Here is a 25753-nt window from a genome sequence, read left to right on the forward strand (position 1 = left end):
AATAGTTACTGCAAGAGCGCTTCATCTGAAATTCATTTCCATTCTCTCTGGTGGCCACGTCTGTTTCAGGGGCCAGAGATGGTTCATTTAAAAATAGTTATCATGTATTGAATTTTCATAATAATGATGGATTTTTACTGAAACTGAATTGAATTATTCATCTACTCTTTAACTCTTTCCACATATTGACAATTTATTTCTTCTGATGTTCCAAAGGGGGAAAACGTATTGGGAAAGGAAACGTTTAAGCTTAACGAGTGCTCTGTGGAGGACATAAGTTACTTCATCCATTGGCTTTCGAGAACAAATTAGATAAAAAATCCACTCCAATTAAGTTTAGGGATTATCAACATTTATTACGTCTCTGTAACAATAGGAAGATAGTAATGGTGGTCATAATTCAAATTTATTTTCAGGATTTGGGAAGCCTGCCACCAAAAATCTCATCCAATATGATCTGACAATTAAAATTTAAAGCATTTAAATTATACCTCTCATTTCTTCAGCAATGGGAAAAAAAAATGAAATCCCAAGGAAACCAAAAAAGCTCATCTTATTTCAGTCTTTAAAAATTACTATCCATTTGTCAGGGCCAAAAGGACTAAAAATTGTGACAATTTGTATTTGATGTGAAGGAATAACTTCCCTCTCTATAAAGAGTAGTAGACATTTGGTTCTTCTGATAAAACAAATTGCTTCGCAGTTATTTATCTTCTCAATGATACCGTTTTATCAACAAATGTCTTAGACACCACTGATTAGCAAGACATGCTTTGGTTTTCTTGTTGTGAAATATGAAGCCCTAGATGCAGAATGTTAGTAATTCTGGTGAAGAATACTACAGAGTGTTGATAATTCTAACCAAGATCACTCATGTAGACAGCTCTCTGGTGAAAATGAAGATTTGCTCCTCTTTTCCAAGTATTGCATTTTCACCTCCATGTGATACTCAAAGAAAGGCACTAAAACATTTTTTGGATCTTTCATCTGTAAAGAAGGAAACACTTCACTCATAAAATGCTTTCCACTGATTGACCTGACCTTGAAAAGGAAATAGCACACAAAGTAGAGATGGCAGAGATGGCTGAAGTGCTGGGCAGTTCTAGCCTCAATCAAGAGCTGCTGGAAGGCAGGCTGGCTGGGCCACTATCCACGGTCGACCCCTACGCTATGTGCTGAGCATCGCTCCAGGGATTCCATCTCACAAAGGCAGTAAACTCACAAAGAAAGTTTTAAAACCGGGATTTGACTTACTGAGTACCTCACGTAAGTCAGATGAGAGAAAAGAAAAATACTTGAGATTACAGATGACTAAATCAATTATGAAGGGAAGAATCACCCTTCTACTTAAGCACCTACTAATATTTCAATATAGGCCACCCATTTTTAATAACTGTTATATACCTCAGTGGGGCTGCCACTTCAAAGACCAAGGATGCCTCCGTTATGAGGAGAACAAACAACTGACAAGAAGAAAAAAAAAAAGATGCTATTTCTCCCAATCTTATTCAATCTAAGGAAAAGTAAAATAGTTTCTGATTTAAAAAAAAAATAGCTAAGGGAAATACTTTTTTTTTTCTTTTTACTTTAAGATCTGACGAGTAAAAGTAGGTAGCATATCAAGAAGGGAAATGAATATATACTAGTGAAATGAAAAAAATCCTAAGGAAGGTTCAGTAATACTTTAGTGTCTGAGCACTGATTTTCTTCGTGAGATATGGGCTTAGAACTGATAAAATGCACCAAAAATAGTGTATTGAAAATGGATGAATTAATCGCCACAATAGGTAATATACAGCAAAGCCTTATTAGGCTATGACGTGTTTTTGGGGGGCAGGGTGAGAGAAGGGCAACAAAATGTTCCATTAGATTTACTAGTCAATTAATTTAGCTAAATGACTTTCTGATTCATGAGAAATCTGCATCTTTTAGTACTCTCTGAAAATAATGTAGAAAATCATATATAGGAAGAAGGGGCTTTGACCAAGAAATAAGGATTTTTAATTAAATACATGTGATTCAGCTGCTTAAAAACAAAAACCACATATGATCATGCTTATGCAGGTATGAGGTGATAAAATGCTGCCCATATGCTTACCTAGGAGGAGGTTTTACGTTATGGCAATGAGATGGTTGTGAATTCAGGGAGACAGGATGGGATGAAGGAATCTTGTATTCATCGTCATCTTCCTCTACTGGGTCTCTGGTTTTCTCTGAAAGGGAATTTGCTAATGGGCCAGTACACCTACCAGAGAGGGAAGAAAATCCAGTCTGCTTTAAGCATAGCAATTCAGAATAGGCAAGTCAGATGTGATATAATCAAATCAAAAGAGCCATTTTGTCACTTGTATTCATTTTTCAATTACAGGCTAACATCAGAAGGACTGTTCTTCTACTAAATATAGATGAAAAGGATTTTTCAATCTTTTGCTAAGATTCTATTGAAATAAAAGAATTTTCATACTTATAATTTTAAATGGCACAGTAAGAAAAACTAGTATCCTGTCAAATTAGAAAGGTCTTGAAGTTAAAAGAGAATGTATAAAATTATCTAAACCAAAGCTATTAAAATATTAACATTTTGTTCCAATTTAACTTAAATGGGTAAATTAAGATAATAAATATATACACATGGTAGTTTTATGTATTAACGAAGTCTTTATAGAAAGGTCAAACTTTCTGTCTCTTGTGAATATTACCTATAAGCTGAAAAAAAAAATCCAGTTCAATTATATGAATTCCTTCTCCTGTGAAGTTCAAGTACAATTCAAATTGTTAATTTTTTTCCCCAAGAACTACTAAGAACTAAAAATGATTGGAACAATTAGAAGTAGATAATAAGCAAACTTATTAAGTCTTTGAGGTATAGTACATTATTTTTATGGCTTCAATTCTCTGGCTAAATAAAAAAGAACAAAGATGAGTACAACAATCGCCTAATACCAAAAGAAATTTTCAAGTATTTTACTCATCCATGAGAATAAATAAAAAAAATAAAACAAAGCCAAACAAGGAAACAAAACCTGGCTGATTTTCATAGTCATTGCTAATGGAGTTTAATCTAATCCTTGATTATGCAAGTAAAAAATATAAAGTAATAACACATGAACCTACCCTAACTTTCTGATACCCAACCAATTTGCAAGACACTGTTGGTATATATAAACCCAAAGCTTTTGTTAATCATGGTGAAACCTTGGTTTCATTAAAGGTTGTTTTTTTTTTTTTTTTTTTTTTTTTTTAAATGTCTGTGACTGCAATTTTGAAGCACCTTCTGTAGAGGGAGCAAAAGCCCTTTGGTATATGTGCCATCGACCCTGAAATAACTTTTTCATTCTGATTTCTTCTCACTAGTTAGAATGAGAAAAATTGTAAGGGCTTTTCTTTGTGCCCATTACAAGAAGACATTGTGAAAAATGTTTATGTTTTCAAGTTTCTACTTGTATTTGAATCCTAAGAAACTTCATAGATTAAAGAGAAATCTCTCCTAAGACTTTTCAAAAGCATATTTTTGCCTGTCTTTGAAGACTTTTTCAGTACTGATTTTTGAATTCTTGTTTGTTTGAAAAATCTCCAAGTTCAAACGACAGTTTATAGTCAGGTGAAAGCACAGTGACACAGTGACAAAAAGCCTGCCGTCACTGCCCAGAGCCCAAGCTAATGACCAGAGGGTTACAACACCTCCTGTGGTGTAACCTTAGAAGAGGCATGTATATTCCAAATGAAGGCGGGGAGTACGTGGACTGCCAAATGGGGACCTGATGGGTATTGGGGTAGGAATTTCAAACATGACCTTTCTATGAAGTCTTATAAACACGGACATCGATTTACCTAACTCAAGGATCGGAATGGGTTCTATCGACAAATGAAACAATATACATCCCTTCTATATGCTAATATACTTTCATTCATAATGAATCCTTCTTTCCTTTGCAATTCAGGCATATCTTGTATAAAAGAAAAAGATGTATTAACCAAATGTTCAACAAAATCAATGTCAGAAATCTGCCATCTGCCTGTTGTGTTACTTCCAAAGATTTAAGAGTTCCGAAGGAAGCACTACACATTGAGACAAGAATGGACGGTTTTTGAAATCACATCTGTCATGACTGAGTCTCTTCAGTGATAAAGAATTTCATCTGGGTAACTCCTGCCCCTACTCTTTTGCTTTGCTGCAAATCAACAGATGGAATATTTCAAGAAAATGAAAAGTAAAGCCCACCTAAGACTTTATGGAATAATAAAGGCTTACTGCTAAAATTTACTAAACATAGATTATTAGCTTAAATGGATTTTAGTGGATTATATCCAGAAGTGGAAAATGTCTTCAACTGGCATTTGTATCCAAATCCAAAAAAGTGATTGAATATCCCATTTATCACCATTTTAATAAGTTTGAAAATAAAATTTTATTTTTCTTCTTTGTGTTTTTAAGGCAAACTTCTTGTATCAGTATAATATTCTACTTCAATAAGCCAGTTTATAAGAATATCATTCTAATGCATTTTTAAAATTGTTTGAAAGATTTATCTTATTTATTTTACAGAGGGAGAGAGTGCATGGGGAGGGGCAGAAGGAGAGGGAGAGAGAAAAATTTTTTTTTTAAGATTTTATTTATTTGACAGAGAGTGAGAGATCACAAGTAGGCAGAGAGACAGGGGAGGGAAAGCAGGCTCCTTGCGGAGCAGAGAGCCCAACACGGGGCTCGATCCTAGGACCCTGGGATCATGACCTGAGCAGAAGGCAGAGGCTTTAACCCACTGAGCCACCCACGTGCCCCGAGGGAGAGAGAAATTTTAGCAGACTCTGTGCTCAGCAGGGAGCACGATGCCGGGCTAGAGCTCGCAATCCTGAGATCACGACCCAAGCTGAAAACCAAGAGTCAATGCTTAATGGGATGTTTAATCAGCGATGCCACACAATACCCTCCCTCCAGTATATTTTATTCAGCATAAATTTTTATATCAAATTAACCTCATACAGTTTTTAAAAAAATATTTTTATTAATTTTTCAGAGAAAGAGAGAGAGAGAGAGAGAGCACACGCACAAGCAGAGGGAATGGCAGGCAGAGGGAGAAGCAGGCTCCTTGTTGGGCAAGGAGGAGCCCAATGCTGGACTCGATCCCAGGACTCTGGGATCGTGACCTGAGCTGAAGGCAGATGCTTAACTGACAGAGCTACACAGGTGTCCCTAATCTTATCTAGTTCTGAAGGTAAAAATCAAAGCAGTTTCTATCATAAAAAACAGCAATGTACAGTATGGACTTTGGGTGATTATGTGTCAATACAGGTTCAGCCGTTTTAACAAAGGTACCCACTATGGTGGAAGATGTTGATGATGGAAAGATGAGGCATGTGTGGGGGTAGTCAGTATAGAGGAAACTGCTGTACTTTTGCTTTAATTTTGCTGTGAATTTTGCTGTGAATCTAAAAAAAAATAAAGTCTCTAATTACTCTAAACTTCTCTAAAACATGAAATTTTATAAAAAAGAGAAGGTGCAAATAAGATAAAGAATTTGTATATAAGATACCAAAAGAGAAATCTCGATTCATGTAAATAATTACACTTCTTGTAGTTATATGTTGGATTTTTTTTTCCCCTTCACAAACTAATTCAAAAAGTAGGTTCAATTTTACTTGCCACTAAATAAGTGGTAAAAGAATTAGTTTCACAATTTTCATTGGCTTTCATGTATGTTTAGTTTTGGCAGTGGAGAAAATACCTAACTTATGGGACTCAAGAAAGTTTTCAGTCATTGTTATGGCTTCTGAGAAATGTTTAGGATATCAGAGGAACGAAACAGAGCAAATTATATTTGGCTGGTTCCAAGTTAAAGCTGCAAGTAAACCATCTTATCATTAACACCCATTACTTCATTCCCTTTATATTATCATCATACCCAGAGTGGAGTGCTTTGCACTGTGGCTGTCATTTGGAAGTTAATACACTGGTAATGTACAAGGACATATCCTCTCAAAGATGCACAGCCATCCTCTCCCCAACCCGTACCTCTTGTTAAACCCACTGTACGTTAGTTATCGGAGCCTTCAGTGAGAAACACATCCATTTTCTGCAAGTGTACACTTGAAACAAACCAAGAATATATTTTCCAACACTGTTCTTAGTGATTTGTACATTTCAACACAAACTCACAGACACACTCCTCCACAGCATTTTATATTCTTGGTGTAAGGCACATAATCAGAGGGGTGAACTGCGTATCCCACTGGCTTTATTTATGTAACTTATAACTCTAATACCACCATTGCCATGTGCTTCCTTTCCTTCAATTGAACAATTCTTGATAACTCACTTAGTCCATCAACTTTTCCAGAAAAAAGGCAAAGTAGAAATGTTCATTTTCACCATCTATGAACCCCCTGTGACACTGCCTGACAAAACAATTTTCTTTCAACTTTAATTTGTTCAATGATATGTATTTGGTACACGTTCTTTCACTGACGTTGTGTTTTCTATATATTCACCTACACCTGCCATCTATTTCTGTCCTGAACTGCAAAATGCTTAAGGGTCAACAAAGGCCTGGCATGGTATGTAACCAGGGGAGTACTCACAGCTTTTAGACAAAAATGAGTGATTATCGGAGAAACAGATGACCAAGCTGTTAAGGGGAAAAGAATGATCATTTTTAGGATTCTTTCATAAACTAGAAAAGGATTTTGATATATTATTTATATATTATTTTATATATTGTTTTCTACATGTAAGAAGGTTTATTTAATCACATCTGAAAGCAAGGTTTTAAAAAATAACTTTTCTTAAAACTGACTCTTCAGAACCTGCTGTATACATTAGTCCATATTTCTTATATTAATTATCACAAGCCTAACAGGGAAAATACTTAACTCCCAGAAATCATAGCCTTGGTAAGTGGTGACACTACATAAAGCTCTCTTTGAAATGATGGCATATATGCCACAAAATATTAACTTCCCCAGTATATCAGAGTGAGTTTTTATAATACATACTGATTTCGAGGTTTCTTTCAGGACATCAAGAAAAGTTGGTGTGGCATACTATCACGTTTAACAAACCTTTCCTGTAAGCTTTAATTATAAGCATTTCATGGACTTGAATATAAATTGGAGAAACAAATTTTAAGTTGTATTTTTAAGTTAACTTATTCAGAACCAATGTCCACCTCTAAAATTTTTAGGGGAACCACTTTAGGAATCAAAAAGGTACTGAGGAAACACATACTCTTCTTGAGAATCTACTTTTCCAGTATATGTTGTATATGAAAGACTTCACCAGATCATTTCATTCACGTTGATCTAGCTTTATAGTTTTACACTTCGACTTATACACAGACCACTTCACGATGATATTTAAAGTGGTATCATTCGTAATCACCAAAAACTAGAAACAACCCAAATGTCCCTCAATGGAGGTGGATAACCAAGCCCCAGTATGTCTTACAATGGAATACTTGCTCTGGTGCAAGACAAGGAAGAAACTATTGATACACTTGATAACATGGATGAATCTCAAATGCATTACACTAAGTAGAAAGAAGCCAGAATCAAAGGACTAGGTACCACGTGATTCCATTTACATGACCTCCTAGAAGAGGCAAAACTGTATGGACATAAATTAGATGGGTAATTTCCACGGGTTTGGGATGAAGGGAACTGACATAAGGCACAAGGGGACTTTCTGGAGTGATGGAACTGTCCTGTATCTTGATTGTGGCGGTAATTGCGTGGCCCTGCATTAGAACTCACAAAGCTGGATTCTGCTGTACATAAATTATGCTTTAACCAAGGAAAATTTTCATTTTAAAATTAAGAATTCACTTTGACTCACTTTAAATATTAGTGATAAGCATCTTTCACAAATATGCTGAATATTCTTAGTGGCCTTCAAATAACTTTTTGAATTCTACAGGAGATGACAGAGAAATCTTAACAGAAACTGAGAAATGCTTGAATGTGTGGAATATGCAAAGAGGCCCTCACTTAATATGAAAATGAAATCTCATTCTAATCCCACATGTTTTTTATCAACGAATTGATATGTTCATGGAGAAATGGAGAATATATGAGAGATTAGACGAAAAAGAGACAGTATAAGGAATATATTTTACATTGTATATTTAAATAGCACCCAATGGCTCACCTTTCTTTTTTTTTTGAGATGGAGAGAGGGAGAGAGAGAGAGCGTAAGCAGGGGGAGGAACAGAGGGAAAGGGATAGAGTCTCACGCAGGCCACACGCTCAGCACAGAATCCAAAGTGTGTGCTCGATCTCAGGACCCCAAGATCATGACCTGAGCTAAAATCAAGTCAGACACTCAACTAACTGAGCCACCCAGGCAGCCCTAATGGCTCACATTTCTAAGGCTACCTAATTTTTTATGATCATAAATGAGTTCTTTTTGTAAATTATAAGTAACAGGTTGGTCAGACCACTAGGGCTACTGTTGTATCAGTTCTCATCATAGTTTTTAATCAGAGAAAATTAAAGATTAGTGGAATTAGTGGCATTCCCTCTGTCCAGATTATAGCCATCCACCAAATATTGCTTTCCACAAAAGATGAGAAGAGATTGCCATTCTGTGTGAATTTAGAAATTATAATACTATAATAAAAAGGAGAAAAATAATATTCATACATCTTTTGTACACTTTCCACACATTATTGCTTTTTCTGTTGAGACTGGTTTAAAATGATAGACTTGCAACTCTCAACTGTTTTTTCATCAATGTTTCAACAAGTAGGTTGTAGGGATTCACCAGAAAACCTACGTTAGGATGGTTAAGCTGCTTTGCAGGAGAATTGAACACTTTTTCTGGCATAATCTCATTGATTTACAAATTAAGTCTAAGTTTCAAATGTTAAGTCATATCAGCAGGTCCCAATCAAGCATTCTGTACAACACAACAAGAGAAGGATGCCGCAGCAATCCTACTGGACACGGTGAAAAGAAGGACCCTCTCCACCGTCCCCTATGCATCATGTCAATTGTTACTTATAGAAGACTGTCGTCTTCAGGAATAGTGCACCTTTCCGTTTACTCAAGGTAAAACAAACAAAAAGTGCAGTATCACACCAGTCAGAATGGCTAAAATCAACAAGTCAGGAAATGACAGATGCTGGCGAGGATGCGGAGAAAGGGGAACCCTCCTACACTGTTGGTGGGAATGCAAGCTGGTGCAGCCACTCTGGAAAACAACATGGGGGTTCCTCAAAATGTTGAAAATAGAACTGCCCTATGACCCAGCAATTGCACTATTGGGTATTTACCCTAAAGATACAAACGTAGTGATCCAAAGGGGCACGTGCACCCGAATGTTTATAGCAGCAATGTCCACAATAGCCAAACTATGGAAAGAACCTAGATGTCCATCAACAGATGAATGGATCAAGAAGATGTGGTATATATACACAATGGAATACTATGCAGCCATCAAAAGAAATGAAATCTTGCCATTTGCGACAACATGGATGGAACTAGAGCGTATCATGCTTAGCGAAATAAGTCAAGCAGAGAAAGACAACTATCATATGATCTCCCTGATATGAGGAAGTGGTGATGCAACATGGGGGCTTAAGTGGGTACGAGAAGAATCAATGAAACAAGACGGGATTGGGAGGGAGACAAACCATAAGTGACTCTTAATCTCACAAAACAAACTGAGGGTTGCTGGGGAGAGGGGGTTTGGGAGAAGGGGGTGGTATTATGGACATTGGGGAGGGTATGTGCTTGGGTGAGTGCTGTGAAGTGTGTAAACCTGGTGATTCACAGACCTGTACCCCTGGGGATAAAAATATATGTTTATAAAAAATAAAAAATTAAAAAAAAATTAATCACCAAAAAAAAAAAAAAAGAAAGAAAAAAAAAAGTGCAGTATCTTAGCAAGCCTTTAAAAGATTTTAAGGTACTAGAGGAAAGTTGGTTCTGAAACTAATAAAAGAGCAATCATATTCAATTCACTTGCTAGGATTAAGAAAATAGAATGGCTCTTAATTACAGCTTAATTTTCCATTAAGAAGTTTTCTACCACATTTTCTTGTATTTAAATCAATAATACTGATTTCTTATCACTGAGAAGGGATTCATGTAAAACTGAAGTACATATTGTCTATACAGATCCTCAAGTGAGCAAAAACAGAACACGTTTTCCTGCTCTTTTGATGCTAAGCACACGTAATAAGCCTGGTATGCACCATCTACAAAATGAAAAATTCCAATCCAGCTCATGCTCTTTAAGTGTTTTTAAATGACGATGCGGTTATTTGTATTAATCTCTCCTGTGGCTTAGTACTTTTTTCTTCTCTATGTCATCCACTTCCTAGTTAAAAACAAAGCAAAACAAAACAAACCTCCCCCTCTACCATGAATTCACCAGATCATTTCATTCACATTGATCTAGCTTTATAGTTTTACACTTTGACTTATACACAGACCATTCTGGCGACTGTTTAAAGACAATCACAGTCACATGCGCGTTCACATGCACAGATACTGATGTTTGGAAGCGTGATCTCTCTGGGAGCAGTCGAGGCGACATTCACAAAGCTACATTTCTAGTTTATTTTCCCTTGCAATTTGGCATATAAATGGAGATTTTTTGTAATAACCTACAATGCTTACTAAAATTTTACTCTACGGCAATGTTCTAAACATATTTTCTCCAATTAACATTTCAGGGGTAACTGGTATAGTCTACTTCAAACTAATACTTTAATAGTCATCAATCTATCTATCAAACTAAATTTGAGCACTGGTATGTAGTAATAAGTTTATTGGCTTTTGACAGCACCTACTGAAATACTCACCTGAACATAATACAAGTTTAAGCATAGATGTTATGTTCAATTGTTCCCTCAAAACTTCTTTGTGTGTGTGTAATATGCATCCCAAACTCAGCAGATCCCTAAGTCTCAATTTTACACCTCTGTCCTGTTCCCACATCTGCTCTTTACCAGTCTCCCTCTTTGGAAAGTGGCACTGATTTACTGTTTCTTTAGCCAAAAACCTATGTAGGGGTTGTCATTGATGATCATACCTCACAGATATCCAGGTTATTAATAGGTACCATTGGATCAAAATATGCCCCAAAGCTGACCCAGTAACTCCATCACCGTGACTCCAAAGCCCTGACCATCTCTGACCGGTCTACCATATCAGATGACAACAACAGTCACCATTGGTCTCCCTCCTTTCATTTCTGTTGTCCTAGAGACAATTGTCCACAGAGCAGCCAGGAAAATTCTTTAAAAATGCAAATCAGTATCACATCATAATGCCAATCAAAACTTTCTGAAAACCAAACCAAAATTCTCATCTCGGCTTTAAAGGCAGTGTACTGTTTAACCCTGGAATACCTTATTCAACTCTAGTCAAATTATTTCAAGACAAAGATAGTTTAGTAAAAATTTACACTACAAAGTAAAAATAACCCACATAGGATTTTTCCACTCTCCCCTAGAAAATAATAAGTACCCATGCTTTAAGCTTTTATTTAAAATTTTACACTTATAGCTAGATAGCAATGATGTTAAATAGAAACCATTTAGAAAAACTATTTAAGAAAAAAATAAATCTATGTACACTAGTACAGTTTCAGCTTGCTTCAACAGAACATTTTTAAAAAAAAATAAATTCTATATTCTTCTAGGTCTCAAGTTATACAATAAAAGTGACATAACTGCAAACATACAGTTTCATAAGAAAGTAACACTATCAGACAGTAGCCTCTTATATCAAGTAAATGGGAATCATGGTAACATCAAATAATTTAACACTTACACTTTAGTAAATATTTATAACAACACAATGTACATTTAAAAAAAATGTAAATGCTAGCTGTGACTACTGAATTCAACACTAGGATTTTCAACATTTGTGAGAACTATAAATCTACGTTAGGTAATAATTTGTGATTTTGCTTTGGGCTGATTTTGAAACATGCAGAAAGAGTCTAACATGGAATTAGGTACTTGAACATCCAACATCCCAATTTCATTCCTATTTGCTGAGACCTCTCTTCTATGCCCCTCTAGTGCTAACGGTCCATACTCATTGGACTCTGGTTATATATTTTAATGAGGCCCAAGTAGACCAAACATAAAAAACAAAACCAAACAAAACTAGAGCAGTAATCCAACTCATACTGGCTTCAGCAAAGAGACGCAAACAGCCAACTACAAATGCACACTTAAGTTGCCAAATGTTTCACACATAATTAACATTATAGATGAGCACCTCTTAAAAAACATATTGCACAGAACCCAAAAAGTTGAAGCTCAAAAGTTGATTTTGGAGATCGTTTAAGATAAACAACCCCTTCATTTATCAGATGGAGAAAGTGAAGGCTTGAGAAGTTACCTTGTTCAGAGATAGACAAATACTTAATATGCTGGAGTCACCTCTGATTATTTTAATGTTCACTCAGAATTCCATGCTAGTTTTATAATAATACAGCCCATAAATGATTAAGACAAGTGCTTATTAAAATGTTAAGTAACAAAGAAGGGCATGACATTATCTCTACAATATAATGTAAATCATGTAAAAAAAATCTAAAAAAAAGTCAAAATGTTAAAACTCTGGATGTTGATATTTTGAGTATGCAGATGCTTGTATTTACATATTTATTAATTTTCTTTTTTTCCTACAGTTTCCATATTTTATATAATAAAGAACTGCTACCTATATAGTCAGAATAAAAAACTGAAGAGATAAATGTGACATTAAAAGTCAATACTTGTAAAAAAAAGTCAACACTTGTATTGTTAATTATGGTTAATTTGCAGCATGCAAAAATCAAAAACTAATTTGCTGTTAAATCTACATTGTTAAAATATTTCTCTGGGTAAGGCAACTGCACTCCTTCTGAGGGAAAAATCAAGAATAAATGGGGACAACATAAAATCCCATGTACTTACAAACTGAGGGACTACAAAAATATTAATAAAATACATTATGCTATGAATTTATTTTTGACTTATAGGAGAAACAGGTATCTAATATTAAATATATAAGAAGGAAACTACAACTTCTGCTTCTCATTCCACTCAATGGTATGAATTTAGTAAACAGAATATACAAATTTAATTTCTAATTGGCAAATTTTTATTTACTTCATTTTCTGAATTATCAGAGTTAATTGAACTTAGATGTTTTAATACATATGTGTATCTATCTACCTATCTATCATCTATCTATATCCAGAGTTCATGTGAGGCTAGGATATCATAAGTTCTTACTGATTTAGAGCCTACTATACAGAATATGTACATTTGCTTCCAACTTTTATGTCAGCTGCATTATCTGGCAGTTCCCAAAGAAGTTACCACTGGAGAATACTCCAGTTAGCTTAGTTTCCCACTATCCCCTGTGCCCTGAATGATGTCACATTTCACACTCTTGCTTCTCCTGTCTACTCCCTTTTTGAACTGTGTCTATTCTCTATGACTTAGGAAATTTCCATCCTCTCTATGAAACATCCTTGGACTTGGAAAGTCTGTAGCAATCTTTCCTCCAAGCATAAGTAAAAACTAACAAGTTAGAAATACAATTTAGTGCATAATGTTCTCTTGGGATTTCATGTATGTTCATTTAATTTCTAAAGTCAAGTGTAAATTTCTTAGGGGCCGGGATTTAGCGTATCCTTCCTTTTGTATTCTTATGTATAGGGGAGGTCAGTAACCAGCAGAGGAAGGACTGAAGATGCTCTAAGACTTTCATTTAGAAGTGAGATCTTAACCAGATAATCAACCAAGTAACCAGGTACCCTTGGTGTATTTAATACACAGCAAAAAGAGTACAGTGTTATGGAAAAATCAGAAAATTTAAGAAAAAGATTTTTGCCTTTTAAATCTTATAATCTTTTTTTAATATGGGAAAACACTTTAAAATTAGAAGACAGTGGAACAGAGTTCATAGTTAAATGTGTAGGACATAAACTGTAGGAAGAGAAATGAGAATTAGTCTTACCACTTACTATCATTGCTAATGAAGATGTTATACAAGTTTTCATAAAGAAATACAGCCTGAGACATAGACCTTTAGAATAAAGATTCCGAAAGGGTAGTGCATAGGAGGAAACAGCTTGAAAAACTCACCAAACCAGGAAAAAAAAAAAAAAATCAAGACAAGATTGGAGGGCAAGCATTAGGAATTATTTTAGGAAAAATATTTTAGTTGGGTAAAATTCCGTGGATCTTACTGCTAGGAGAAAAGCAGAGAATTAACTTAAAAAAAAAAAGAAAAAACAATGCCAGGTTTTAAGTAGGAAAGTAACCTGGGGAAAGCAGAATTTAAATTCATTCAGCTGTGTAAACAAAATATATTACAGAAAAGGCAGGTAGCCTAATTTAACATAAAGAGAAGGAAAATCAGAATCAGAAGACTTGGTTTTATCCTGGTTTGGCTTGGATAGATCTATCACTTAACTGTCCATTATGTCTCATGTCCCCATTTTTCAAATGAGATAACCCAGATTAACTTATTTTTCAGTTAACTCCATTTTAAAAATCTGTTGATACGAATTCTAAGATCACGACGTATCATCATGTGTAAGAGTCATCCTTTCAGTTGTCCAGCTAGGAGGCAACGGGAAAGATGAGAGGATTATAAAAAAACCTTCAAAGAACAATCAATGGGACTTGGTGGCTGAATGGGTTTGGGAACTGGGAGAGCTGACAGACTCAAAGACTATTTTCTGATATCACACTGGATAGTTGGGATAAATGTGACACCCCTCAGGGAGAGAGTTAAACTGGAGGGGAAAGCTTATTGTGCTACTCTGTTCTCTTCTCGGATACAAAGAAGACAAGTTTTCTCTCCCTGAGCAACTTGCTTGAAGTTTAGGTAAGTATCCTAGATGCTGTTACAGCAAGGAACTTTGCTTTGCTTCCCAGCAAAGAACCAGGAAGGATCTTGATTTCTGGTATATTAGTTTATAAGTCTCACTGGATCATTTTTATTGATGTGTTTTTATTCACCTTGCACTTTCTGCACTGAGTACCTCACATCCACTATTACCATCACTTAATGCACGGACAAGAGATGTCCAAACTCAACAGAACTCACTTGATGCTAGGGAGGAGAGTGGCTGCGGGAGGAGGAGGAGAAAGCCGGGGAGGAACGTCATATTCTTCACTTCCCAGGTGACCATTGGAAAAGACCTGAAAGGAAATCAAAGGGCTAGTTTAAAATTTAACTTCTGGAGGACCTAAAAACAGTAGCAGCTCTTAGGAAAACTGTAATTTTGAAAAGCATGGGTAATGTCAGTTTATTTAAACAAGCGAAATATCATATAATTTACTTAGGAGTCAGTAGCACCATAGCAATCATTCACCATCACCCAAAGGAGTACGTTATACTTAAAAAATACAATACAACATGATACTTGAACACACTGAGAAGGGATATGTATGATAATTTCTATAAATCTGACACAGGTAGCTAGATACACAGACAGTAACATTTCCCAAATACCAATCAGTTTTTATGGAAAAGTTACCATTCTCTATAGGATTCCGTGAAGAGAAAATGGTACTGGTGCAATTCTTTCAATTCTTGCAAATAAAAGTGTTCTAAATTATATCTCTCTGGGGTTAACAGAACATTTTTAAACTTCTTGATAAAACAGTACATGAGTACTATCAGAAATACCTTTCATCTTGCAAGGCTGAAGCTTCAGCACTATGGGCAACGAGAGACCTGTTCTGGCTCTCAAAGTGCATGCAATTTTAAATGAAATTTTCCATGTGAACAGCACAAACTAGAACTGTTACCTTGCTAATAAGGTACCATAGAGAACTGGTATTTAATTACTAAGGGTAAGAAATTCTGATTTCTAGGTTTCTCAGTTACACTACAGAGACTGAACAAATGCTTGTTACTAATGCAACAACTTGAAATTAAAGTGATTAAAAAAAAGAGAATAATATTGTATATTCATACACATATAAAAAAGGTGAAATGTATTTTAAAATCTTCAAGTAATCATTAAAGTTTTATCATGAGGCTCTTATCTAAATTCTTATTAATTCATAATTAAAAGGTAGGCTAATGAGGGGGCAAAAGGCTGTACTATAACCTGAAAAGCCCGACAGCCCCATCAATGACCTACAGATTTCTTTTCCTCCACTGGTATTTCTAAAATGGTATCGAAGCTTTTAGAATACAAAATGAAAGTCAATGCCCTTCTCAGTTTAAAATAAGAAACATAGTTTAAAGAACACAGTTGAAATATATCAATGATTGCTTTTCAGAGTTATACAACCTCAATCCTAAAGCACTGAGGTATCACTCTAAAAACTAGGACCTATGCTGGAGTTCCATTCTCTCCTTTGCCCGTCTCCCTCATTAGAGGTGATCTTAGAGTTACATGGTGACAAAACAGATCCCAAACACCACTTCGTTCTGAATGCTGCGCTCCCACCTGCACACATTCCCGCAAACGTAGAATCATTTCAGCTGCCACAACCTGAGTGAGTGCAATAAATTACCGGTTGAGCTAAAAATAAATATTTTATGTTCTCTGGGAATCTGAAAAGCCTGTTTATAAATAGGAGAAAAAATTGTTCCTCAAAAGTGCAGATTTATAGCATTGATTGAAAGAGTTTACACTAAAACTTCACGAATTCAGGCCTTCTCCCCCCCCCTCTTTAAGAGAGGCAAGGGAGTGGGGGGTGGGGAGCAGGGAGGGGCAGAGGAAGAGGGAGAATCTTCAGATCTCAAGCAGGTTCCACCCTTGGTGTGAAGCCCCACAAGCGGTTTGATGTAACGATCCTGGGATCATGACTGGAGCCGAAATCAAGAGACAGACCCTTAACCAACTGAGCTACCAGGGGCCCCAGATTCTTCTTCTTCTTTAATTCTTTAACGAAGGAGACATCTTTTTCTTCTGCCTTCCCAGCGGACTGTCCCCAAACTATCACAACTTCATTGAAAATGCCACCAATTTAAATATTCTGATCCTATTGCTCTTCTGCCCAAAAGCAGGAACAACAACAAAAACCTTTAAAACCTCTTTCCTGTCTAACAAATGAAAGACAGGTGAGTGTAGAATTCAGGACACTATATTAGTGGTTTCCGTCTGCGCTGCTGTAATTTCATGTACCCTGCCTATAGGCTACGTCCTATGCATCCCCAGTGGACTTCCTTCGCTATGCCCGTTCCCCCTTCCTTCATGCCGTTCCTCCCTGTCATGGCCACAGAAACACCCTCCGATCTTTCATGTCTATGAGCCACTGACCTTCTTGCACCCAGCTTTCTTTATTCCTTCTTTTACACTGCATCTCAATTAGATTTGCTTTTCTACTTGAGGAGCCCGTATTGTTCTTTATGAACGCTTCTCCTATGCCTTATCTTTTAGTGAACTAATCGTAAACCCGTCTCATTCTCACTAGACATTGCTTTATTCATTTCATATTTCCCCCGGTGTCTTGAACATTCTAAGTACTCATAGAGCTAAAAGAGGTTGAAGAAATAAGAAGACACTGGGGAAGCTTAGACTTATGGAAGAAGTTAATCAGAGTTATCAAGTAACTTATTATAAATTTTAGGTTACCCTAGATTAATACGTTTCTACATGCCTCAAGAGAGCATCGGTGCGAATCTTGAAGTTTGAAATGCCTTCTTCTGATTCAAATGTTGTCTCAAAATTAAGCTTAAAGTATTTAGGACCCTTGAGATACAGGGGAAAATGCATGCTTTTGTGATAATCTTAGGACAATTAAGACAAAACTTTTTATTTGTACGAAACCCCAAATGCAATCCCTTTTCTGTATCCCATGTATGTAAAGCCACACAAACACTACCCAAAAATATCACTACAATTTGTCCTTCTACAACATCAGATTGGAAATGACACCAGTGTACATTGGGAACTTATTTCTTGATAGTCTTTCAGATTTATAGATAAGCTTGAGATCATTCATATAAATATGTGCCTCTCCACCAAAAAGCAAAAGCCACAATCTCAAAAAGGGGAATCTTTCTATGTATTTATCTAGCAGCATCTTCTAAAGATTATTGTACACAGGGTCATTTTAGAATAATGTCATTTGAAGCAACATCATAAGTCAGAGATAATTTTTATCATATTAGAAACAGCAGTATTCTTAAACTTTCAAGAGGAACAAATAAAGATACTTTAACATAATGTTAGTATCTGGATACAAGCAGATAAATTTCAAGTGTCCAATAATATTTTAAAACATATTTAATGCAAAAATTTTTACCTCAGCTAATTTATTTTTTTATTTTTATTTATTTATTTTTTTTAAAGATTGTATTTATTTATTTGACAGAGAGAGATCACAAGCAGGCAGAGAGGCAGGCAGAGAGAGAGGGGGAAGCAGGCTCCCTGTTGAGCAGAAAGCCCAATGCGGGGCTCAATCCTAGGACCCTGGGATCATGACCTGAACGGAAGGCAGCAGCTTAACCCACTGAGCCATCCAGGCACCCCTGACCTCAGCTAATTTAAACAAACAAACCACCACCAACGATAAATATCTAGCCAACAAAATATTTAAGGAGCAGGTTTCTAATGTGGCTCGAATCTGAGAATTTCAGAGAAAGAAAAGAGTACTACAGGAAAGAAATTTCTTACCAATCAAAGAAGATAAATAAACCTAATAACTCTTGGCTTGCAGATTCATGTTAAAAGGAAAGTATTACCTTAACTCATTTGAGGATGCCAGGTGGGAGGGAGGAGAGAAAGGGAGTCAATGAAAGTCACAGAAAATTCTCGCACTTCATTTTAATGATGAGCTGAATGGCTCTTTCCCTCACAGCTCTCTACAAGTAGCAAATGGTATAATTAGAATTTAATTTATTCTTGCTTCCCTGACCATTTATCTAGTGAAGGTGCAAACAGAAAGAGCAGATGCCTCTAATGGATGATGGGAAGTGGCGCGGTGACAGAGGGCTCCCGATGTAGGAAAGTGAGTGGTCTTTCCATTTACGGGTGTTCACTTTATGAAGTCTCCTGCCGGTGTATCGAATTCTAATCTAAGCATGTCGTGCTCACTTGAGTTTTCTTATCTTGAAAATGGGAAGCTAACAGTTCATTTGAAGTATTCCCTCTAATGAAAACAAGTCTAAATGAGACTTGTTCCTATTTCACACAAGCGTGTGTTTGCTTACTGTTGGAGAGACTGACAGTTATGTGAAGATATATCAACTTCCAAATATCTAGATCCCCTTCCCCTTTATTCCCATGATAAAATGTTTTAAAAACTGCACACCAGGTATGGAGGGTGAGGATACATTGTAACCTTTACTATTCTCATGAAAAATAGGAGGAAAAGACTCCTATTTCAAATGAGAAAATTACAGGCTACCTTCGGCTGAAGGCCAGTGCTAGAAAAATACATTAAAACACACACACACACACACACACACACAACTGTTTTTCCTCCTTGTATATCACGGATGTCCTCTTCCTCCAAGCCCTTTCCCTGACCCACCCTCGCCCGCCCCAACCCCAACACATATGCACTCTCTGGCTTCTATCATCAGTTTAAATACTGCACTAATTAGGCAACCAAGTGCTTACTATGTACTTATTAGGAATTATGTTAAATAAAAAGAGAGGAAGGAGAGAAAGAGCTGATTTGGGTTTCAAATTTGTTAAAAAAAAAGGCAACTATTTTGAATGAAAATGTCAACTATTACAACTTCTACTGCTCCTTCATGTCTACCTGTTACTTTTGGTTTTATTCCAGACCTGAGTAGTAGAAGGATTTAGGTATTTGGAAGGTAACTATTCTCCTAGATAAGGTACTATTAGTCTTCCATTTTATAAAGTAAGAAAAATAAGACAGACAAACCAAGAAACACTCTTAACTCTGGTTCCCAGAGGTACCAGGTGTGTGTGTGTGTTGGGGGAGGCATGGCGGATAAGGATTAAGTAGTGCACTTGTGACGAGGAGTACTGGGTGATGTATGCAAGTGCTGAACAACTTCTAAACCTGAAATTAATATAACACTGTATATTAATAATACCGGAATTTAAAACAATAAGGAAATATTTTTTATGTCATAAATCAATCTTCCTGGTCATTTAAAAAAAGGTAAGAAAAATAAGTGGAGTTGGGGCAAAGATGTAGTATGTTACTCACCTCCACAAAGTAAATTCTAGAGTAGGAAGTAAGACTCAGTTCTGACAGACCCATAGCCAGTAAGGAGATTGAAGCAGTCATCAAAAATCTCCAACAAACAAGAGCCCAGGGCCAGATGGCTTCCCAGGAGAGTTCTACCAAACATTTAAAGAAGAACTAATTCCTATTCTTCTGAAACTGTTCCAAAAAATAGAAATGGAAGGAAAACTACCAAACTCATTTTATGAGACCAGCATCACCTTGATCCCAAAACCAGACAAGGATCCCATCAAAAAAGAGAATTACAGACCAATATCCTTGATGAACACAGATGCAAAAATTCTCATCAAAATACAAGCCAATAGGATCCAACAGTACATTAAAAGGATTATTCACCACGACCAAGTGGGATTTATTCCAGAGCTGCAAGGTTGGTTCAACATCCGCAACTCAATGTGATACAATATATTAATAAAAGAAAGAACAAGAACCATATGATACTCTCAATAGATGCTGAAAAAGCATTTGGCAAAGTATAGCATCCTTTCCTGATCAATACTCTTCAAAGTATAAGGATAGAGGATACATCCCTCAATATCATCAAAGCCATCTATGAAAAACCCACCGTAAATATCATTCTCAATGGAGAAACACTGAGAGCTTTTCTGTTAAGGTCAGGAACACTGCAGGGATGTCCATTATCACCACTGCTATTCAACAGAGTACTAGAAGTCCTAGCCTCAGCAGACAACAAAAAGAAATTAAAGGCATCCAAGTAGGCAAAGAAGAAGTCAAACTATCACTCTTTGCAAATGATATAATATTATATGTGGAAAATCCAAAAGATTCCACTCCAAATCTGCTAGAACTTGCACAGGAATTCAGTCAAGTGTCAGGATATAAAATCAATGCACAGAAATCAGTTGCATTTCTTTACACCAACAACAAGACAGAAGAAAAAAATTAAGGAGTCAATCCCATTTACAAGACTCAGTTCTGATTCCAGAGCCTGGTTCATCTGTGTTGATAATATGGTTAGCCCTGTTAAAATTGAGCTACTAGGTATGCCGTCTCCTTGTCAGTTTATAAAAACTTTTTGTTAAATTTGAAAGGGAAGAAAACACTGGGATTCCAGTTATCCTAGACACCAGGAGGGTCTTGCATCTAGAAAGCAAACGAATGTGACATTTAACCAGTTTGGATGGAGGAACTATAAAGATAGAAGGGGAGAAGCAAACTCCAAGGCAGGATCACAGAAACTGAGAACCCCAAGATCCCAGATGGACTCAGTCTTCTGTCAGATGTTAGCTGAAGCCGGCCTCTTAGGTTTCCCAACAGAGAAATGGGAAGAGGAGTTAGGCTTTTTCTACTACATGTAAATTATGATGTACCTTGTGGTCTACTGAAGTTCCTTCATAAAGATAATAAAAGAGAAAAAGAGGAGTCATCTCTTTTACACTCTTTATTACATTAACTATAGGTAGATCCTTCTTTATAATCTGCCATAGAAGTTGAACAACTAGACTGAAATCATAAATCTTAGACATATAATTTTGGTTAAAACTTTATGTCTGAGGGACGCCTGGGTGGCTCAGTTGGTTAAGCAGCTGCCTTCGGCTCAGGTCATGATCCCAGCGTCCTGGGATCGAGTCCCACATCGGGCTGCTTGCTCTGCAGGGAGCCTGCTTCTCCCTCTGACTCTGCCTTCCACTCTGTCTGCCTGTGCTCGCTCTCGCTCGCTCTCTCTCTGACAAATAAATAAATAAAATCTTAAAAAAAAAAAAACTTTGTCTGATTGTAACATGAAATTTACTTTGAGAATATAAACATTGCATTATTAATATACACAACATATGAGATTAAACCTTAAAGAATCTTAATGAGGATATTTAGCCAGAACTAAACAAGATTAAAATTCAGCTTTCACTAAGAGATATTGAACAATTTACTCAATGTTCTCTGGGACATTAATATGTATCAATAACATGAACATTCACATAGAAAACATTTAAAGAAATCTTCAAAACTGAAGTCACTATTAGTATTTCATACCTCCAGTTAACATAATAAAATTTCATACCTATAGCCTACGAAATTATAACACCAATTTAAAAAATGGTACCCTTCCATACAAAAATTAACAGCCAGTATGTTCTAGGGCTTAAAAGGGCAGGTTTATATTAGTGCCAAAACTGTATAACATATTATGTAAAAGGATCTGGAAATAAGATGTCTTCAATGAATTGGCTAAAATAATTACATAAGTATTTCCAAAATCCATTAAAAATCCATCCAAAATCCATTACAAAATAAATTGTAGTATGTAGCAAAATATAACCAATCAATTCATGGCAGAGCTCATTCCAACACTCATCTCAAGACAAGTATGATCAGGTATGAATGAAAAATAATAAAGGCTAGAGGCGCCTGGGTGGCTCAGTGGGTTAAGTAAGGCTTTGCCTTCGGCTCAGGTCATAATTTCAGGGTCCTGGGATCGAGCCCCGCATTCGGCTCTCTGCTCAGTGGGGAGCCTGCTTCCTCCTCTCTTTCTCTGCCTGCATCTCTGCCTACTTGTGATCTCTGTCTGTCAAATAAATAAATAAAATCTTAAAAAAAAAATAATAGAGGCTAAAGAGAAAAAAAAGAAAAAAACCCAGAAAAAGAAAAAACCCAGCAGCTCCTTCCGATACAGGCTCTAGGTTGTAGAAATATACAATCGAAGATGATAAGCACTCCATTTTCAGAAAACATTATAAGAATGCTTTTGTAAGTACTTTTTCTTCCATTTACATGTTTAGATGACCTTGGGGGAAACCTTTACAGATCATTATATTTAAAATAGATGATATATTTAAAATGCTGAATGAAGGTACTGAGGTGAGTCATGGCAATGAGTCACGGCAAACTCCCACCGCTCCTCCCCTTTGTTTTGAATGCCACACTAGACATTTTGACTCTTCATATCCTACCCTCGAATCTCTGAAGTTAAATATTATTATACAAAGTTTTCATTATCACTTAACCTTGACATACGAGCACATGTGCGCACATATGCACAGGCACACAGACACACAGACACACAGAAGTTGAATACATGTCATAATTCACATTTCTTTTTTTCTTGAGTATATGCTGAACTCATCACGTGCAAACCATTACTTTGAAGGAATTGATTATTCTTCTAAAATAACAATTAAAGATCAATAGGGAGGCATCACTTTAATATTACAGTCTTCAAAAGAGGCAAAGCCTCCTTCAGCGGAGGGAAGAGGACAACCATCTGATCTCAGAGCCAGAAATATCATGGAAGCAAATACTAGAAAATATTAGAGGACAACTTTGCCAAGGGCCTACCAAGAATTCTAAACTCAGTGATTTTTGCTGCTGCCTCTTTGGTTCGCTGCAAGCTAAAATTCTTTCCTGGGTCTATAAATGATAGTGGTGATATCTTTCAAGTCAGAGCTCAACACACGTGCCGTCTCTTTCAGTTTTATGGAGAAAGAGTTTACTCTGTTAGAGGGACCTGGAAGTGGTGTCTTTATGTCTGGGAGAAGTTCATTTTACCTGGATGCACAAGGTGACTGTCTTGGGCACAATTCCAGTGGCCTATTTATGATATGCTATAGTCAACTTTTTTCCAGATTAGACAGGATCAGGTGAGTTAAAAAAAAAAAAAAAAAAAAAAAAAAAGAAACAGTGCTGATTCTCCCACCAACAAGTTATTAATAAGAAAAAGTTTTGGCAGATGAAATAAGGGAAGGTGAAATAAATCTCCCACAGACTGTCTAGTGTTTTTGCATTAAAATTAAATCATTACTTAGAACTGTCTTCCTGACTTCTTTTAAGTTTTAATGAGCTTCTGATTATTTATAACTTGGAGATAATTAAAGGTCTTCAGGGAAGTGCCACACCAGGCAAATAAATAAATAAATAAACAACAACAACCAAAAAACAAACCAATCCCAACCCTTTATACTACTTTACTACCTCCTATCAGTAGAGTTTGAGAAGACTGTTTAGCTTCTGGGGCGCCTGGGTGGTTCAGTGGGTTAAAGCCTCTGCCTTCAGTTCAGGTCATGATCCCAGGGTCCTGGGATTGAGCCCCACATCGGGCTCTCTGCTCAGCAGAGAGCCTGCTTCCTCCTCTCTCTCTCTGCCTACTTGTGATCTCTGTCTGTCAATAAATAAATAAAATCTTTTTTAAAAAAAAAAAAGACTGTTTAGCTTCTGCTTTGCTTATTTCTTACCTTGGCTCCTTCTAAAGGCAAATCATGGCGTCTGTGTTTCCGCATAAGCACGGGGTCAGAGCCCATTCTACTGTGCCTTCCATTTACATTTGAACTTGCTGTGATTCCAGGCTTTGGAGAGCCATCCCCTAAGAGTCGACATCCCACTGACTGATTAGTTCCAAACACATCCCGGGGGCACCAGGCTTCAAGAGGCATTGGCTGGTCTCGGGAAGGCACACTTTCCACATGATGGAAGTGGCGACTCAGTCTATTGTCAGGTGGGATTGGGGGAGGTCTCTCAGGTGGAGGTGGAGGAGGATCTCTTAAGGGAGGAGGTGGTGCCGGGAGTGGTTTATCTTGTTTTCTCACCATGCAAGGAGAAGACTGAAGAGATACAATAGAAAAATAAATAAATTAGAAGTTGTACCACACACTGAAAAGTGATTTCCAGACTAGTCTATTATCATTTTGTTTTCTAAGCCATAGCGGAATTTTAGCAGATTCCTGTGTCACCTTTTAATGTTTCTTTTTATCATCCATTTATTACATTTTTTAAAAATTAGTGAAAAGCTTATATATGTCATTAGAATTTTTTGAAGAAAATGAATACATAAGCTTAACATAAAATGTTAAGGACTATACTAAACATAAAATGTTAAACTAAACACAAATGAATGAAAATGAATACATAAACTAAACATAAAGTGTTAAGGACTGTAAAGAAAGACTCTACAGGAAACAGGAGCAGAGTATCAAAATTATGTGATGATTTTGACAGACTGAAAATAATATTTAATCGTTAATTTATTTGCACCTTTACACAATTAAGGAGAGAGAAAGAAAACTATCAAAGTTGTTGTTGTTTTGCTTTTGAAAGAGCAGCTTGATTTGTAATATCTCCGAAAGAATGAAAGTGTTGGTGTTGCCGTTTTCGTATTTGCTACTGCAACATAAAGCAACTGCTAAGGGGGCAAATCTGCTTTGATCCTATTTTGCCAGTTATTACCAGAAGAGTGGAAAATCACAAATAATAGAGCAGCATTATTTGTAGATCTTATCTGAATTTTTATGGATCCTTAAAAAGATAAAAATCAGTCTAAATCCCATCTGGAATTATGAAGGTACATGTACCTGAACTGAATCTCTGTGACTTTTATGGTTTTGTTTTTCAATAGACGGTTCATCTGATGAATGATTTTGTGCTTTTATGGGTAGAAAATACTATAGAAAAAAGGAATGTGCTGTACGTTTACATAATTCTAACTAAATACCATCCTATAAAGTCTTAATCTAATCTTAAAACCAAGTTAACTGTAATCAAGATCAACTACTACTAAAATATTGTGCTTCTGATTCATTTTAGACTCTAAAGCATATTACCAAATGGAATGAACTTTTTAAGTCTTATATTTAATAAAGCAAAATAAGCCCTTATCA

The 25753-nt window shown here is 36.2% G+C and overlaps 1 protein-coding gene across 5 annotated transcripts in view; it reads right to left on the reverse strand.

Moving 5' to 3' along the window:
- The window catches only part of CBLB (Cbl proto-oncogene B), a 222142-nt gene that overhangs the window by 37530 nt on the left and 158859 nt on the right, over positions 1 to 25753 (reverse strand). For all 5 annotated transcript variants that reach the window (XR_014302290.1, XR_014302291.1, XM_082696877.1 and 2 more), the window contains exons 12-14: positions 24335 to 24700; positions 15064 to 15158; positions 2099 to 2245 (exon numbers count right to left, since the gene is read on the reverse strand). Coding sequence is in view for 3 of the 5 variants with exons in the window: in XM_082696877.1 (XP_082553003.1) it covers positions 2099 to 2245; positions 15064 to 15158; positions 24335 to 24700 (608 nt within the window). In the remaining 2 variants the exon portion in view is untranslated. The remainder of the gene's footprint in view (positions 1 to 2098; positions 2246 to 15063; positions 15159 to 24334; positions 24701 to 25753) is intronic.

Source organism: Mustela nivalis (genome assembly GCF_964662115.1).
Source record: "Mustela nivalis genome assembly, chromosome: 1".
In the NCBI taxonomy this organism is placed as follows: Eukaryota; Metazoa; Chordata; class Mammalia; order Carnivora; family Mustelidae; genus Mustela; species Mustela nivalis.